Source organism: Hemitrygon akajei, chromosome 17, assembly GCF_048418815.1.
Source record: "Hemitrygon akajei chromosome 17, sHemAka1.3, whole genome shotgun sequence".
NCBI lineage: Eukaryota > Metazoa > Chordata > Chondrichthyes > Myliobatiformes > Dasyatidae > Hemitrygon > Hemitrygon akajei.
Window position 1 is genome coordinate 54,673,683 of NC_133140.1, and position 19,396 is coordinate 54,693,078.

General features: G+C 38.2%; 1 protein-coding gene across 1 annotated transcript in view; it reads right to left on the reverse strand.

The window, feature by feature from the left end:
- slc7a9 (solute carrier family 7 member 9) overlaps positions 1-19,396 on the reverse strand; it is a 79,096-nt gene that overhangs the window by 33,425 nt on the left and 26,275 nt on the right. Inside the window, exons 4-8 of the mRNA XM_073070145.1 lie at positions 15,088-15,330; positions 12,507-12,632; positions 10,688-10,787; positions 9,921-9,965; positions 8,093-8,216 (exon numbers count right to left, since the gene is read on the reverse strand). Of these exons, the coding sequence (XP_072926246.1) occupies positions 8,093-8,216; positions 9,921-9,965; positions 10,688-10,787; positions 12,507-12,632; positions 15,088-15,330 (638 nt within the window). The remainder of the gene's footprint in view (positions 1-8,092; positions 8,217-9,920; positions 9,966-10,687; positions 10,788-12,506; positions 12,633-15,087; positions 15,331-19,396) is intronic.

The following is a 19,396-nucleotide window of genomic DNA, read 5'->3' on the forward strand; positions in this document are numbered from 1 at the left end:
TAGTCTGTAGATCCCTCAAAGTTGCAGGTTAAGGGAGAATGTGATAATGGCCTTCATTAGTTGGGGAATTGAGTTCAAGAGCATTACGTTCAGTTCTAGTCACCTCATTATAGGAACAACATAGAGGCTTTAGAGAAGGTGCAGAGGAGATTTACCAGGATGCTGCCTAGATCGGAGAGCATGTCTTATAAGGATAGGTTGAACATGTTATGCTTCTATCTTCTTAAGGCATATAGTATACCTCAATAATGGGCCTAGCCTTCAAGAACAGGTGGGTTGTGGCACAACTTTATAAACACCGGTTAGCTCACAGCTGGAGTACTGATTATGTTTCTGGTTGTCACACAAGAGGAAAAAAGTGAATGCAATCGAGTGGGTGCAGAGGAGATTCTGCCTGGGGTGGTAGAGGAGAGACTGAGTTGGCTGGGTTTGTGTTCCTTGGAGCAAACGAATGTGAAAGGATACTTGATAGGGTTATATAAAATTATGAGAGACATAGAGTAGATAATTAGAAACTATTTTCCATAGCAAATGTATGTAAAAGTAAAGGACATATGTTTAGGACTAAGGTCAAGTGTAGAGGAGAATCCAGGAAGAATTTTTTTTACCCAGAAAATGGTTGTAAAAGTGAGCATTTGAAATACTAAGACAGAAAAGATTACAGACCATGTGCTAGTAAATGAAATAAGAATAGATGATTAGCCTGAATATAGTGAGCAGAAGGACCTATTTCTCATTTCCCTTCCTTATCCTTTCCTGCTGAAATACGTCATTATTTTCTGTCCTTCTACCACTTCCTTAATGATATTCTGGTATTTTCCCTACTACTAATGTTAAGCTAATTGGTCTGTAATTCCCTATCTTCTCTACACCCCTGCCTGCCCATCACCTGTCGACATTAGGCTTTTGCTAATCTATTCCTTTTTACTCCCCTAAAGAAACTGTTACCTTCTGTTACATATCTTGCTAGATTACCAATTTGTATAGTATTTCTTTCTCTCTCTTGATCCTCTTTTGCTGAATTCTGAAATTTTCAGGATTGCCTGACATGTGCTATGATGAGACGTTGGACAAATTTGGGTTGTTTTCTCTGGAGCAGCAGAGGCTGAGGGAGATTTGGTAGAGGTTCATAAGAAGAGCAGCTTAGATAGAGTAGACAGACAATATCTTTTCCCCAAGAGTTAAAATGTCTAATACCAGAGAGCATGCATTTAAGGTGAGAGGAGATAATTTCAAAGGAGGTGTGAGGGGCAAGTTTTCTTTACACACAGAGAGTGATGGGTGCCTAGAATACGCAGCCTGGGGACAGAACCATTAGAGATCTTTAAGAGACATTTAGACACATGAATGTGAGGAAAATGGAAGGATATGGACATTGTGTAAGCAGAATAGATTAGTTTAGTTAGCCATTTGATTACTCATTTAATTGGTATGGTACATTATGGGCCAAAGTGCCTGTTCCTATCCGTACTGTTCTACGTTCTATGTTTGTTCCCAATATTCAAGCATACTGACATATTGTGTCTTTTTATTTGATCCAATACTATCTTCAGTTTCTCATTAGACTGATGCACCATCAATAACTCACGCTGAGACTTAGGAAGTGAGATATCGGCTTTTATTGACTGAAGAACAACACTACATCCTGGGAAAATGAGGGAGAGCAGCAGACCACAGTCGCCTTTATACAGGGGTCTGTGGGAGGAGCCACAGGAGCAGTCAGCAGGGTCTGTGGGAGGAGCCACAGGAGCAGTCAGACAGGTATATCTAGTTCACCACATAGACACCACCAGACCACATTTTCTCTGGGTTGCATGCCTTAAAGAAATATATATCTTCGCAGTTCTTCAAAAGTTAGTGTTCCCTCTTAATGTAGTTTCCCAATCTTCTGCAGACAACTCATGACTTACATGTTCAGACCTCCATTCAATGTAACAGTTTCTAAGTTTTTAACTATGTGGCACTTCAATTCTGCTTCCTCGTCCCTCACAAATCTGCCCTTTCTCCCTCTCTTCTCTCCTATCAGATTCCCTCTTCTCCAGCCCTTCATCTTCTCTGTGTCACCTTCTAGGTTCTTACTTCATCCCTTGTCCCCCACCCACCTGGCTTTACCTATCACCTTCTAGCTTGTACTCCTGTCCTTCCCTCACCTTCTTATTCTGGCCTCTTCCTCCTTCCTTTCCAGTCCTAATGAGGGGCCTCAGCCCAAAATGTCAGCTTTGTTTATTTCCACGGATTCCTCCTGACATGCTGAGTTCCTCCAGCATTTTTGTGTGGGCTTCCTGTAGAATATCACATACCTTTAGACTGCAGACATCAAGAACCTACCAGTATCATTTCTAAATAGTAATTCTGTTCATTTAATTTATATATTCTCTAGCCACTCCTTTATTTTTTCCATTTCTTTCATGACAACACCCTTTTCCATTCTTTCCTTTTGTCATTGACTTTATTTTGCTTTCGATCCTATCTCAAACCTCTCCCTCTGCACTTTTCTGCCCTTTCCCTTCACGTTAAAGTGTTGTATCCTTATACTTCCCAGTACTGATCAAAGGTCAAATGCCTGACACATTAATCATGTTTCTCTCCCCACTGATGTGCTGGGATTTCCAGCATTCTGAACATTTATCAATAATTTATAACTTCACTGGCACCATTCTCTCACTGATGTATGAGTAGAAGAGCAGTGTTGGTACTGGATGAATCAAAAATAGATAAAGATATGGCACTTAAAAGATTGGCTGTCTACCAAATGGAGAAATATCCCAGTGTAGATGAAATAGATCTTGCTGAAGGAAGAAGTGGTAGAAGTTGCAGAGGTTCCTCACTACAGATATGGTACTGAAGGATTTCAAATGTTACATCATATTTAAAAGGGGAGGGGGAGAAGAATCAACCCAACAATAACAAGCCAGTCAACCTAATGGAAGGAAACTTCTACAAATAATAAATTGATACAAAATAATTTACACTTGGAAAACATAGGCTGACAAATGGAAACCCATATGGATTTATTAAACATAAATCTTGTTTTACTGATGAAGTAACAGGAGGTTTGGGTGGAAGATGGCATTAATGTTATGTGGACTTACAAAAGCCATTTGTATCATATAATAGAATTGTTTGTAAACAATTGCAAAATGGATAGGGACAGAAAGCAAGAGCAATGTTTGGTTACTTTTCCAGGTTTGGTGGGGTTCTGAAATCCTTTTCCCCTTGGTCTGACATGAGGGCCACTAATCTTTTTGAGAGAGTATCGGTAATAAAGGATGTGTATTTCAGGCATAATTTCCACGTCTGTTGTTGTTAGGAATTCAAACAATGAGTAAGATGGGATAAGATTTAGAGACTCCATAAATTAGTGAAATGGGTAAATTATGTTTCAGGCAAAATAGTTTAAAGTAATACATTTTGAGATGGAAGAAGTCAGTAAGGAAATATGAACTACATGATACAATTTTAAAAGGAAACCCTGAGATTTGGAAATGTACGTGTATATGGCATCTAAACTAGTGAACTGAATTGGATACAATAAGAGAGTGGTAAAGTTAGGGTCGAGAGTTGTGGTGAACTACATATACCTGTCTGGACACGCCCCCCCCCCCCCCCCCCCGCTGACTGCTCCTGTGGCTCCTCCCACAGACCTTGGCTCCTCCCACGGACCCCGGTATAAAGGCGATTGGAGACACAGCCCCAGCCTCAGTCTCCAGGATGTAGCGTGGTGGTCAATTGCTGCTTGTTCTTTCTTCCAGCCAATAAAAGCCTATATCTCACCTCACGTCTCCGAGAGTTATTGATGGTGCATTAATAGTATAAGCCAGAACCCTGTGGCAGGCAGGGGGGTTAAATAAATCTGGCACTTGTTAAATTTGTGGCATCAGTATTGGTAACCACAAAAAGCGCACACACACACACGAAACCCTGGTTACAAATGTCCTTCTGCAAAGGAAGTCTGCCTTCTTTACTTAGTTTGGCCTGTATGTGTCTACATGTCTATCAGTGTGGTTGACTCTTAACCACCTCCTCAGCTCCTCAAGTCAGTAATAATTAAAAGTGTAAGCTTAGCACATTAGCGCATAAGAGACTTAGTCCAAAGAACTGAATTCCATAGATAAGGTGACAGTGACTGCATTTGATATCACGGCAGTATTTGACTGAATGTGGTATCACAAAACGCTGGCAAAACTTCAAAGGGCATCAGAAGTGATTATACTTTGCACAAAGGAAGACACTGTGGTTGCTTAACCCTAGGACATCACTGTAAAAGTTCCTCAGAGTAGTTTCTTAGGCCCAGCTTATGATAATTCTTCAATCTAAATTCAGAAGTGGATACAATTTCCAAGAGTTGCACGACGTTCAATTCTATTTTCAATTCCATTGAAAAAAGTCCAACATTTATACCACAGAAGTGCCAAGCAATAATAATCTCCAACAAGAAACAGTTTAACCATCTACCCTTGATGTTTAATAGTATTATCCTTGCTGTGTTCACCGTCAACGTTCTAGAAATCACCATTGAACAGATATCAAGGCAGAGCGGCCATACAAATAACAGGTCAGAAAAATCTTGTCAGCCAAAGGCTTTCCATCATCTACAAGGCTCAAGCCAGTAGTGCTTGCCTTGATGAATGAAGTTCCGACTATACTCAAAGTTTTACGCCATCTCAAACAAAGCCAGCCCACTAGATTGATAGCAGAAGCACAACTAGAAATATCAGTTCCTCCTTTCACAGCCAAACCTCTAGCTTTAGTGCACAAAATACATTGCAAAACTCACCTGGATTACTCTGATAGTACCTTACAAATCTGTAACCTCCACCATTCAGATGGAGCATGGCAGCAGGGGTTTTGAACAGAACCATCTGTGGGTTTCCCTCCCATCACACACCATTCTTACTCTGAAATATATCACGGGTACTTCACTTTTGACGGATTTAAATCCTAATATTGTTTTGCTGATAGCATTACCGGAAGAATTACTCAAGTTCACCATTCATCACCCCTTTCCAAAGGGCAATAAATGCTGGCCTTGCCAATGTCAATAAACAATTGAGGAAAAGCCCATTAAAAATCATATTATATTTATCACTCGAAGAATAGAATGGAAAAGCTAAATATTAATACATTGTGGTTGATTCATAGCTTTGGAAGGATATCAAGGTTTTAGTGAAGGTACGAGAAAGATTTTACAAAAATGGTATCAGACAAAAGGGATTTTAATCTGCATCTTAAAAGCTGATTTTCTCCAATTATTCCTAGCTCTGATACAAGGTCATCAACATTAAAAACAACAGTTTCCATCACAACAAATGCTATCATATCTCTTCAGTATACCCAACAATTTTCAATTATATTTCTGATTTCCTGCATTTGTCACTCTATCATTCTAGAAGATGTAGTGATATAGGAAACCTGGGTGAGTGGCAAAAACATGACAGATGGAATATATTGTGGAAATTTATGACAGCATCCATTTGGTGCAAATAATACCATTTATCAAATGGTGAGTGACTGGACAATGTTGAGATTGAAATGGAACGAGATGTGTTTATACAGAAGTCATAGAAGGCCAGCATATAAGTGCAGTAAGCGATTAGGAGCAGAAATATAATGTTGGAGATGCAAGAGACTGTACATAGTGGAACCTAGAGTGACAATAAAGTGCAGGAGAGGCTCAATGGGTGGAACAGCATCAGTAGTGTGTGGGGTGGGAGGAGAAATTGTCAAAGTTTCAGGCAAAACCCTCCAAATATTATGTTAGTCTTTATTATGAGATACTTTGATTTTAGGTGGCAGATCAGCTGATGATCCGACTGGTGATAGCACAGGACAGTTGTAGTCCAAGTGTATTTTCAATTCTGATTCTGGTGAGCCTTGGTGAGACCATACTTTGAGTATAGTATACAAGATTGTTCTCCTTATCACAACAAAAAGGATGCACTTATCATTAGTACAGAGAAGATTCAATAGAATGGTTTGCCGAATGGCAGGTTTGCCATTAGAGGAGAGATTGAGTAGAGTGGGACTGTATTCTTTACAGTTTCAAAGAATGAAAAGTGACCTCATCAAAACAAATTCCCTGGATGCTGGAAGGATATTTCCCTTAACCAAGGAGTCTAGGATTACACGGATGAACTGCTTAGACTGAGAGAAGAAAATTCTTCACTCAAGAACTAGTGAACTTTTAGATTTCTCAGCCAAGAGGACTGAAGAAGATTAATTGCTGAATACAATTAAGACAAAGATCAATACATTTTTTGGATATTAAATCATTCAAGGAATACTGAGTTATCACAACTATGTGGCACCAAGATAAAAGATCACTGACTATGAGGAATTGCAATGGCTGCAAGGCTATACTTGTTCCTTCTTACATCCTTTCACTCTTATTTCTTATACCTTTATATGAAACATTCTGCAATAGCAGACTGTGTGCCTCAGAAACCAAGGTTATTGCCCCTTGTAGGGTCAATACTATTTTATGAAGCAATGCCTTACGCTTGGTTGCAGTTCAGCAAATGCTGTTCAGACCAAGTACTTAACAGGCCAAAATAATTACGTAGAATAGTAAAGCACAGAAATAGGCCATTCAGCCCACAATGTCAATGCTGACCATGATGCCAATCAAAACTAATCTCATTTACTTGCACATTGTCTATACCCCTTCCTCATCTGTTTGTTCGTAAACGCCACTCAAACATTACTCTCATATCTGCCTCACCGCTTCCCCTTGCAGCACATTCCAGTAACAGACCACTCTCTGCTTAAAGGAAATACTTCATAAATCTCCTTTAAACTTTCTCCCTCTTGGTTTGAAACTATGCCCTCGAGTATTTGGAGCTATATCGTCCAGTATTTCACCAACTGGAATGAGCTAATGGCTGTTAGAACAGTTATTTATAGTAATGTTCTCCCATCACAGAACAGCCTTCAGAACCAGAAATCCCTTGATCTTTTAAGTAAAGCTGCCCACCAGAACACATCATTTGGTCAGTGGGACTTGGTGGAGCAGAACAGAAGAGAAAATGTGGAACTTCTCTCCGGGTGACAGCTCATCAGCATCTTTGGGTGAGTCCTGCACAGGGAACTGTGCATCAATACCAAAGGAGCTGACATGGACAAGCAATCTAGTTACTGTCTCCAGCAGTATTCACTTTGGGTAGGTGAATTCCAAAAAATGTAATCATCCCGTGAAGCCCTTAACTGAGAATATTTGTCACCTTGTTTGTGAGTGGGCAGAAGCTGGTTTACAAACTCCACTGCATTTTAACAGATGTCTCACCTTTGTCACATAACTGTTAGTTTGCACTAGCAGAAGAAGTTATCCTTATGCCGTATATTTATTGGAATTATCGTAAAAAGTATTTTACACATAGGTCAACTTTGAATAATGCATGCAAAATACTTATATGAATTCTTCAGAGATATTTCCTCAAAATGGATTATGATATTAACCACAGCAGACCTTGACTTTTTCCCAATTATACTTTCATAGAATCAGTATCACATTGGTTTGATGCAAGAAAGCAAACAATGCTTTAACTTTCACACTGTGTCCTGTTTCACATTGCCATGGAAACATAATTCTGAGATGCAAGGATGATACTAAATCGAATCACTGTAGTAATTGAACTCCTAGGACAATAATTTTTCTCAATCAACTCTTAGCAAATCATTGCTGCCTGTTTTTTTTTTAAGATATATAAATTTCAGAGTATGTGACCAGGTTCACATGATGTAATGCAAATATTTTTGTTTGTAAGGAGAAAAATCCAGTAAATAAAATTAGGACTTGATTATCGGTTATGCTAAATCACTCCATGTTTGGATAATGTTCTTAATCTCTAAGTAAAATTGTAACTGTGGGCAGTCACAACCTGAGATACTGTGCTAAAAAGGAATAGCTGAATTGTGTGTGAGCTTATGAGAAGAACTTAAATATTAGTAACTACAATTAACAGTGGCTTATGGATTTCTGTGGAATTCTATGGAATTTTTCCAACTGAAATCAGAAAAAGAGTGTCTGGAAAGACTTCCGTGACAGGATTTATTCTGTAATTTGAAGATTGACTAACAATTAAATGGCACTTACTACAGCGACAGCAGAAGATTGCGTAAGTTCAGTGGGAGTCATCGCTGTAAAATATGCAACGTTAACCAGGATGTAACAAACTGTGACCAAAGGAATTCCAATGATGATGGAAAGTGGTAAATCTCTGCCAAAAATAATCAGTTTCATTAGAATTGGTGAGATCTTCAACTAATGAAAATTATTTTCTTATATAAATCAATGGCACCAAGCTTCAATCAGTCAGGTTACTGTTTTTTGCTTACAAATTTGCATTTGTTCGCAAATCACCAATTAATAGATTTTAGAAACAATATACTTCCTTTTTGTAGATTCCACTCTATAATACAATTAAGATTCCCCTCACTTCTAACCATAATCTAGGATAAATTTGACAATTTATATACTTCAGGTTTACAAGAGCATGTAAAGAAATTCTCTGATGACTCAGCAATAGTTGGCTGTGTAAAGGGAGGATGGGAGGATGAATACAGGCCCTGGTGGAGGACTTTGTCAAATGGTGCAAACTGAATCATCTGCAGCTCAACATCATTAAGATATAGGAGATGGTGATGGACTTTAGGAAGACTAAGCCTGTATTGCTCTCTGTCACTATTGATGGTGAGGATGAGTTTATGGTGAGGACCTACTAGTATCTGGGGGCACACCTGGATGACAGACTTGATTGGAGTACCTACACAGAAGCTGAGTACAAGAAGGGCCAGAGTCAGCTTTACTTCCTGAGAAAACAGAGGACCTTTGGAGTATGCAGGCTTTTCCTTCAAATGTTCTACCAGTCTGATGTTGCCAGTACAATCTTCTATGTGGTGGTGTGCAGGGGCATTGGCATCAACATGGGTGATGCCAACAGGCTCAATAAACTGATTGGAAAGGCTGGCTCTGTTGTAGGAGACAAACTGGACACACTGAAGACTGTGGTAGAACTATGGAAAATCCTGGCAATTCTGTACCATGTTTCCCACCCTCTGCCTGCTGCCTTGGCTGAACAGACGAGCACTTTTAGTAATAGACTAAGGCAACTGTGCTGCTCCAAAGAGCACTATGTTATTCTTACCCTCGGCCATTAGGCTCTATAATGAGTCAACCAATAGTCAGGGAAGTGATTACTCCCTCCTGTTGGACTGTTTGAAGCAACTTTTTAAAATTCTTTCTTACTTCTCTTCCAATATTTGTATATCTGTGCGCTTGTAATGCTACTGTGACACTGTAATTTCCTTTGGGGTCAATAAAGTATCTAAGCTGTTGCTATCTTGACAGCAAAATTGCCCCATTTTATTTTCCACATAACATCTCACAAATTTTGCAACTGGCTGAAGCAACCTGTTGGGGACAGTGTTGTTGGCCTTTCTTTAAAGTTACCCAAGTGTTTTGTGTTCAGAAGTGTGGATCTTTACCACTAACCATGATATAAAATTATGTGTAACAGTAGATTACTGCTTTTTCAAATATTTTTGAAGCATAACAATCCTTTTTTTATGAGAAGATGCAAATAATCACTTTTGAAATAAAGGTAATGATTACTGTTGGTGTATGGACAAATATTGATGGCACCTACACAAATGCCACTTGTAAAACAAAAAATAAGCAACCTTTGCTGTTAACTTGAGACAAAATTCCTGTTTTGAATGTTCATTTTCTGTCTAACCACCCAATGGATCAGGCAGAATAGCCTTAGTTTGTCAGTGAATTTAACCATCCCCCTGATGTTGCAACACTATTCAAAATTGTCAGTCTAAATTACAGTCATGATTTTGTGCCATTGTTTTTTTTCATATAAACCTCTTGTGCTAGCTACTAATGTTACAGTTAAAGCTGTAAGGTTTTATTTTACCTGTATGGATTCTTGAGTTCTTCAGTGATAAAATTGAGTTGATTCCTAGATGTAAGCATAATATGAATAATTTAATTTTAATCCAAATTATTTTGTCTATTTCATTTTTGTAAAATATTTTGGAGTGCTTCTATTAGTTAAAAACTGATGCATCTTGTATTAATAACAGTGTTTATTGATTTAAATTTGAGTTTAGACTTAGTTTTTTAAGCTGGGATATACCTGTATTGGAGGCAGATCTGAGAAGGTTTAGTAAGATAGTTCCAAGGATGATGGGGTATATTATAGGAAATGCTTGAATGCATTGGACCGATAGTCATTGTAGTTTAGAAAAATAAAAGGTATTGATCTCAAGACATCCACAGTTCTGATGTGCATAAAACAAGGTATACGTGGAGAGGATTTCCACTTCAATGAGGAATCTAGAAATAGAGGGAATTCATAGTGAAAAGTGAGGGCCAATTTAAAATGATAAGGAAACAGGAATTTATTTCCTGAACGGATCAAGATTGTTTGAAATTCTCTATCACAGTGATCTATGGGAACTGCATATCTGAATTTATTCAAGACTGGCAAATCAGGCTGTGAAAGCTAATGGTGAATGGGAAAGAAATTGAGTTGAGACTAGGATCAGTTCAGTCACGATCACAAAGCAAGCTTGCAGGTCGAATATGTGTTATGCTCGTCACTATTTCGAATGTTATCTACCTAATTATACATTGAATTATGTAATGAAATAGAAAAGTATTAAAATAGAAGCCTCCTACCATCCATCATAAGCCCAGAGTCCATTATAAAATGCCAAACCAATAGAACCAAATGAGGTCTGAGCTCCATCAAAGGAATTTTTAAAGCTGTGTGTATTTCCTGCAAAGATGAATAGTACATTACGTTACTAAATTTATGCAGTAATTGATTTTTCAAACTTTATAATGTACAGAACCACTATTAAATATGCATTGAACTATATAGGGTTCTCAGTAGTATTAACTGTAATGTTAACTGTTAACTGCTAATAATAAAATGGCTTCTCTGTAATGTTATAATGAAATGGCTTCTCTGTAATGTTAACTGATGAGGTAATGATCTTTGTAGCTGAAACGTTTGGGTTATACTTGTAGATAACGGGGAACTAACCAATGGAAGTCACGTTATTCTATCTGTATGTGTTGAAACTTGGGTGAGTGCGCAGGAGATTGGCGAGGAGAGGCAAAGAGGAAGGACGTGCGGGAAGCGCTCTGGTCGACCACCATGGTTGGTCCCAGTCCGAGGGTCGTGGAGTTCGGAGGAAATCAAATGGTGGATCGAGAATATTGCATGAGCTCCAACGTTGTGCATGAACTGTATAATCCCTATTCTTGGCGCCTTTTTATTTTATATTTTTGTTTCGCTACTAACCCCATAGCCACAGTAAAAGTTATAAAGTGTAATCATTTAAACGTACATTGTGTACTGCCTGATATTTTACATTGTGAGTGGTACCAGGTTGCATTACACAGCATCTACGCAAACGTGAGACACAGTTTGGTGGGCAGATGGCGGTTTCCCCTAGACAAACGTGCGTTGATAGAGCTGAGTGTTACAACTATAATTTCATAAAATTACCATAGATTACCATAAACTCAAACCCATCATTAGGGATGGGCAATGGGCTCGATTTTGCTTGGATCACCTTCATTCTAATGACACAAGGATGTGCTATTTGTTTATTTTAAGTGGGAAGTAAAAATCTTGTACCTCCACTTGAAACAGAACAAAGACTTTTATATTTAAACCAACACTTAGCCCTCACAGATTACAACTATTAAAGTCTTGAGATTATTTATCTCATGGTTTTGGCACAACAACCGTTCTTAATTTAATTTAATAATTGAAATATTTAATTGTTTTAAATTTATTTTATTATCCAATTGAATAGTGTATACACATCAACTATTAGCCACTTTAACCACAGACTACATTAATGTTTTACTAGATCTTCTTAACTAGCAATAGAAGCTGTGAAAATTAATAAAAAGTTAACAAAATAATGATAAAATATGCCACAGTCAGCATGGTTTCTCAAGGAAAATTCTTGCCTGACAAATCTGTAATTAAAATAAATTACATTTGTATTGGTTACAATGAATGAACAGACAACATTTTTACTTAAAATGACTTCAATTAGATAAATAATAGCTTGTTTTAACACCTATTTGCATATTGAATTACTTTACTTAGAAAGTAAATACTTTAGAAAATAAAATCTAATTACTTTTGTTATCATTGAGACTGTAACCAAAACTTTGCAAGAAGTTTAAAAAACTTATACATTTCAGACAATTGATTCATAAAAGGAATAATGAGTAACTCCTGGTTTATGGGTAGATTTCCTTTGGAATTTCAGAAAAGCAATTACCAGTATTTAACCAATCATTAACTGACGCTTCCCCCTAACATCAACTCTGGATAAATCAGGTCGGCACTAATTAGAGGATGCCACTGTATATGATTTCAAGATAGAAGGATAACTAAAACCTATCTGTTCTGCAGAAGAAAATGATTTTGTAGTTTATTATTTATTACTGCAGTTCTCCAACTTCCCACCTTGTGCAATCAGAACAATTCCAGCTACGACGATGACAGCAATGATCAGCAGCTTAGCAGCAGTTAAAAAGTTCTGAAGGTAGGAAGCAAGCTTGACACTCAGGGAGTTCACCAATGTGATTAAAACTGAAAAAGTAAAAATAAAAATTTGTTACAATATCATGAAAGGGGTCAAATTTCTACTTACCAAGCCTAAATTAGCAATAACAATATGAGATTTTTAACTGCAAAATACATGAGGCCAGAAATTCTTTCTCCCATTAAAGTGTTAAAATAGCATAGCTTGGAGAACTTGCACTTACGCACGGCTCACTGAGAGAGCTGCAACATTGTTAAAAATGTGGACACTGATCTCTGTTTAAGAATTCACTACTCATCATTTTGCTAACTTGCCTCAATCTGAACAAGGTCCAGATAGAGGGAAGAGAGCAGGGACAGAGGTTCAGAAAAGGCTCCTGAAGGAAGAGGTACAGAAGCACAAAAAGCTGACTTATACTAGGATGCTTTGAGGTCCGAAAGCATCACCAGGATAAAGCAAGTTCTTAAACCCTATCACCTGAGATGAATCATCAATGGGAAGAGGTTGCAAGAGAAATCAATGAGTGGAGCAATGTGGAGTTAGTCCCAATAACGTTCATTCATCAGCCTAACACTTATTGAGTCACCCATGTAAATGATATGAATAAACCAGCACTGCTACATTCATAGAAACCCACAGCCCCAACACACACACTTCATGACAAATGCTATTTCACCACAACAACCATTTAGGCAGTCGTATCTACGCACATGTATCTTCTTTTTCTTTTATAAAGGCATGTAGATGATAAACTAAAAATGAAAATCCAATAGTGATCTTCATTATATATTTTGATTTACTTTACATTATGAATTTTTGGAATATTGTGAAGACTAATGTGTATGTTTTTATTGTTTTTGTGACATGTGCTTGAGGGGACATTGAGATTTCAATTCATCATGAAATATCAACAAGGGAAGAGAATCAACCTTTAGTTTCATCTTTTGTGTTGTACGTTACCCAGAGAGGGCAGAACAGAGAACCGCAGATGGATTTGGTTGTGCAGCCAAGGATTTTGTTGACTTTAATACTATATCTGCGACTTAGTATCCCAGATATCAAGTTACTTGGTAAAGAAATGGATAAATTGATGAGAGAGGGTAATATAATCATTGATAGTTTTTTTATCTGTTTCAAAAGAACCAATGACTCAATGTCACTGATATTATTCCCAGATCTTAACTGACCTACAAAATAGTTGCAAATTGAGGAATGAAAGAAGTATCATGTGAGGCTTATGTGACTCCTACTTTAGGTCAATGAATATTGCCAGATACTTGTGCATTGCCATGTTATCTCAGAAATGGAAGTTCAAAAGCAATCTAACATCAAGATCTAGTGTCACTGGTCAAGCAAATGCTCTCTGCCCAAGGGCAAAGTAAGTTGAGTTGTGTACTTCCAACAGATGGACGAAGAAACATGCCATGAGAGTACATAAATGCAGTCAGTCATTCCCTGGACATTGGCAGGCTTATAACCTGTTGGTCTCTATCTAAGGAGAGATGTCCTTTCTGGATCGGAGTGCATAGGCACATCCCTGATAGTGCGCTGTGCTGCTTACTGGAAAGTATACTTTGGATCAGAAAATACTTGTGGAATGTTTCGTGTATGTTTAGAAATTCAGGCTGAGATTGCCTTTCAAATCTACAACCCATTGCCCTGGGAGCTGGAGGAAGGGGCACTGCTCACTGTTGGAAATAAACTCTCCTGAAAAGAAAAGCCTTCTTCTACCCCTCCATTCTTAACCAGCTTTTGAGAACCTTCCTCTGCTTCCTGATCATGATGCAGATACAGCTAAGGCCTGACTGAAGCACCCAAGGCAAAATAGGTACTAAATTTTCGCACTATGTTTACCAAGACCTAACAGTTCTTTTATCTGCAGCTACCTCCCCAAGGAAGCAACCAGTAGATAATAACTCCATTAAGTAACTCAGATTCTCCTCATGATGTCAATATTGATTCTAATTACTTATGATGATCTGATCTGCTTTCTACTCAGAAATATGGGTTTGAATCTTAATAGAAAGGAAATATGTGAGCTTGGCGCAGCGGTGTTATTACACATGTTGTATATATGATTTCAAAGCACAATACATGCTGCACACAATAAATTTATTCTTCACACATGTCTATTTCTTTAAAATAGACAAGTACCACCTGATAGGATTTCTACACAATTATTTATGATGCTTCTGTTCCAAGTACAAATGTTACTTTACACTTAATTTCACTTGGAGAAAATATAATGCGCTTAAAGCTTATGTCCTATCCAAATTACAAAACTGTGCAAATTATTGGAAAGTCATAATTTCAGATGCTTTTTTAACTATTGTACTCAGTTTAAGTCCAAGCCTAATTTAAATGAGAAATTAGCTGTTCTGCGTTTGGAACTTTTTCTTCATGATCACTTTCAGAAGACTTCGTATTCATGCCAATACTTTTCAGATTTGATAAATAACCAATGGATATGTTTGCTTAAAAGATTCATTTGTGTGAACTTACTTATAGCAACAGCAGCAAGGCACTTCTTGGCAATCTCTGGGGGATCACAACCAGGATAGAAGGGTGCTGCTGCATATGTAGCAAAACTCAAGGAAATGATAGCAAATGAAGAGGGCTTTGCAACAATTATACTCATCCAGGAGTACAGGAAAGCAGGAATTGGGCCAAAAGCTTCCAGGAGATATGAATATTCTCCTCCTGATTGAGGAATCATTGTTCCCAGATCTGCATAGCATAGAGCACCTAGAAAATATAAAAAGCATACCATCATATTCTGCACTTCAAGATATTACATCTACAAGAAGTGCCCTCTCATCTGATGTATTCCAGGAAAATTCAAGTTTAAGTTTAAGCATATATACCCAGATATAAATTAGTTTTTTTCCCCAATAGCAGTACATTACAAATGTATCAATTTAAGTTACCATAGAATATATTAACATAAATTATATATAAATTCATTCTGTGAACCATAATGTTCTTCATAGTCTCAAAATAAGGGGTTAACTATTCAGGGCTGAGATGAGAAAATATTTCTTCATCCGGGGGTAGTGAACCTTTGGAATTCTTTCCCCTGGAAGGTAATGGAAACTCTATACTTCAAACAGGATGATCAAAGCTTAGATATTAATGGAAACAAGAAATATGCAGAGTGAAACTGATGCACCATCAATAACTCACTCTGAGACGTAAGAAGTGAGATATCGGTTTTTATTGACTGGAAGAATGAACAACACTACATCCTGGAGAATGAGGCCGGGCTCAGGCCCCAATCGCCTTTATACAGGGGTCTGTGGGAGGAGCCACAGGAGCAGTCAGCAGGGGTCTGTGGGAGGAGCCACAGCAGCAGTCCAGACAGGTATATGTAGTTCACCACAGAAACAGAGGTAAAAGGTTAGCTATAATCTTATTGAGTAGGTATGCAGCAGCAGAGACCTATTCCTCTTCTATTTCTTATATTCAAAGATTGAGAATTTAATTCTTACTAGTTTTTCTATTACTACAGCACAATAACAATATTAATTACTGTAAAGTAGATCAGTGTAGCACATTATCATTTATCTTTATGTACAGATATCAAGAGATAAAATCACCTCACTTATGAGGTCTTTGAGGTAATTTATCTCATAGGATTTCAATGACTCCATTGGTGACATTAAGTTAAAATATTTGGGATAAAAAGTAGATACCAAGTCAATTTTAACATAGCATCCTGATCAAATCATTGGAAGTTTAGTGTCATAAGGTTATACAACCAAGAAACGGGCCCTTCAGCCAAAGCATCCATGGCAACCAAGTTGCCAACATAAACTCGTCCTATTTGCCTGCATTTTGACCATTTTCCTCTAAACCTTTCCTGTCATGTACGGTACATGTCTAAATGTCTTTTAAACAATTTATTGTACCCACTCTGGGACACTACCCCCCGAGTGGAAATATTTGCCCTTTGAAATTTTCCCTCACACTTTAAATCTATGATCAGTAGTTTTAGACATCCCAACCCTAGGAAAAAAGACTGACTGTTCACCTTATCTATGCCTGTCATTATTTATATACTCTATAATGTTACCCTCTTAGCCTCTTATGCTGCAGGGAAAATATTATCAGTCTCTCCAGCTCTGATAATATTCTTGTAAACATTTTCAACATCACTTCTTGCTTAAAAATATCCTTCCTATAGTTGGCTGACTGGAACTGCATGCAATAATCCAAGTTTGATTTCACCAGTGTCTCATACATTGTAAGATGAAATCCCAGCTCTTGCACTCAATGCCCTGACTGGTGAAGGAAAACATAGCAAACACCTTGTTCACCACCCTATCTACCCGTGTCTCCGCTTTCAGAAAAATATGTACTTGTGCCCTTAGGCCACTCTGTTCTGCAACGCTTTCCAGTGCCCTGCTATTTACTGCGTCAGCCCTTCCATGGATTATTTGCACTTGCCTAAATTAAAATCCAGCTGCCATTCCTTAGCCTACTTTCCCAGTTGACCTAGATGATGTATTAATCTTGGATAACCTTCTTTACTGTCCACCACACTACCGATCTTAGAATTACCAACAGTTTACTAATTTCTTACTCAAATCATTGATGTCTATGGCAAATAACATTGGCCCAAGTACTGATCCCTGCAGTGCATTGTTGGCCACATGTCTCCAATCTGAAAACCAACAGTAAGCTGCAACCTGCAACAGCAACCTGACTCCTGCTACCAAGTGAATTTTGTGATCAATTGCCTAGCTCATCCAAGATCCCATGTAATCTAACTTTACAGACCAAAGTACTATGCAGGATCTTGGCAACGATCTTGTTAAAGTCCATAAAGACAGCATCTGCTGCCCTGCCCTTGTCAATTCTCATGGTGACCTCTTAAAACAAACACTCAATCAAATTCATGAGGCCCCATTTCTCATGCGTAAAGACAAACTTGACTACCTCTAATCAGGCTTTGCCTTTCAAAATGCAGCTAGATTCTGTCTCAGAATCCCCACCAGTACCCTTTCCATCACTGATGTTAGGCTGACTGAACTGATCTCTGCTTGTCCTTGCAGCTGCTTTGAAATAAAGGCATAACATTAGCCACCCTCCACTCTTCCATTACATCACCTGTGGCTACAGACAATACAAATGTAGCCCGAGACCAAGCCACTTATTTCCTCCCTTCCAACAATATCCTTGGTTATATTTGGTCAGGCCCTGGGGACATATCCACTATGTGACTTTAAGACTGCCATTAGCTCTGCATTTGAAATTTGGTTATGTTTCAAGATATCACTATTTTCTTTCCAGAATTCCCTAGTTTCTATGACTTCCTCCATAGTAAATCCAGATGAGAAATATTCATTTAAGACCGTATTCATCTCCTGTAGCTCCAGACAAAGACAGCCACGTTAATCCTTAAGGGAATCTATTCTCTCCCTAGTTACCCTTTTTTGTTCCAATGTAATATACTCTTCGGATTCTCCTTTACCTTATCTTCCAATTCTATCTTTCCTTCCTGATTCCCCTCTTGTGTACTCCCAGACCCTTTAAATTCCTTAAAGATTTTCCTTGGTCCCAACTGCCTATACCTGACATAGGTTTCCTTTTTCCTGACCAAGGCCTCAATAGCCCTCGTCAGCTAGATTTCCCTAATCCTGTCAGCCTCACCCTTTACTCCAACAGGAACATATGTAAGAGAGATACAACACAGAAAGAGACCATTCAGCCCACTAAATCCATGTTAACCATCACTCATTTTTACACTAATCCTGTCCTAATTGATATTATTCTCTCAATTTTCAACCATTCTCTTCCACTAGGGGCAATTAATAAATAACAATTAGTCTATCAATGTGCACATCTTTGAGACGTGGGATGAAACCAGAGTCCCTGGAAGGGATCCATGGGGTCACTGGGAGAAGGCGCAACTTCCACCCAGACAACATCAAAAGTCAGGATTGAAACTGGCTCATTGAAGCTGTAAGCCAAGAGTACAATCTTAATAAAACTGATCAACCTCTTCTGATTTCTAATTCAATCCTTATAGCCCCCATGGATGTTCCCACAGGAATATCCTCTCTAAGTGATGTCATGATGTTCTCCATATTCAAAGAACTAACTCCCCTTTCTCTCTTACCCCCTCTTGTATCACAGCTATGGCATTCGTACCCCAAAATATTCAAGCTGGTTGTTTTTCCATCTCTTATTCTTGTTTCTGAAATAACTATAATAATCCAATGCTGTGGACCAATCCATGCACTACATTTACCTTCCTTACCACTCAGGCCTCTTGCTTTAAAATAAATATAGTTTAACCTTTCAGACCTCCCTGGCTCCCTGTCCTGCCTACTAAATCTCCTCACTTTAACTTCTATATTTGTCTCAATTCTCTCTCTGCTTTAGGTCCCACACTGCTACCAGATTAGTTTAAACCTTCCCAAGTAACATTAACAGATCTGTCTGCCAGGATATGGGATCCCCTCCATTTCAGGTGCAACCTGTCTGCCTCTGTCCTGGAAGAGATCCTGACAGTATAAGAATTACTCCCTCCTGCATCAGCTGCTCAGACACACAAAATCCTCTACCCTATCCTATTTCTATCCTCAGTAGCATTTAGCGCGCGGAGTAATCCAGGGATAGCTCTGGATTTAACCCTAATATCTCATATCTCAGAGAATATTCTACTAATTGGTTTTCGGGAGATCTTTGAGGAGTCTGCCACACCACTAGCACAGAAATGAGTTTGTTATGAACTATAACAGAAAGAGAATTGGTTCACTGGGAATTTTGAGCTAATTTGAATTCTGTATGAGTTAATTACACTCAT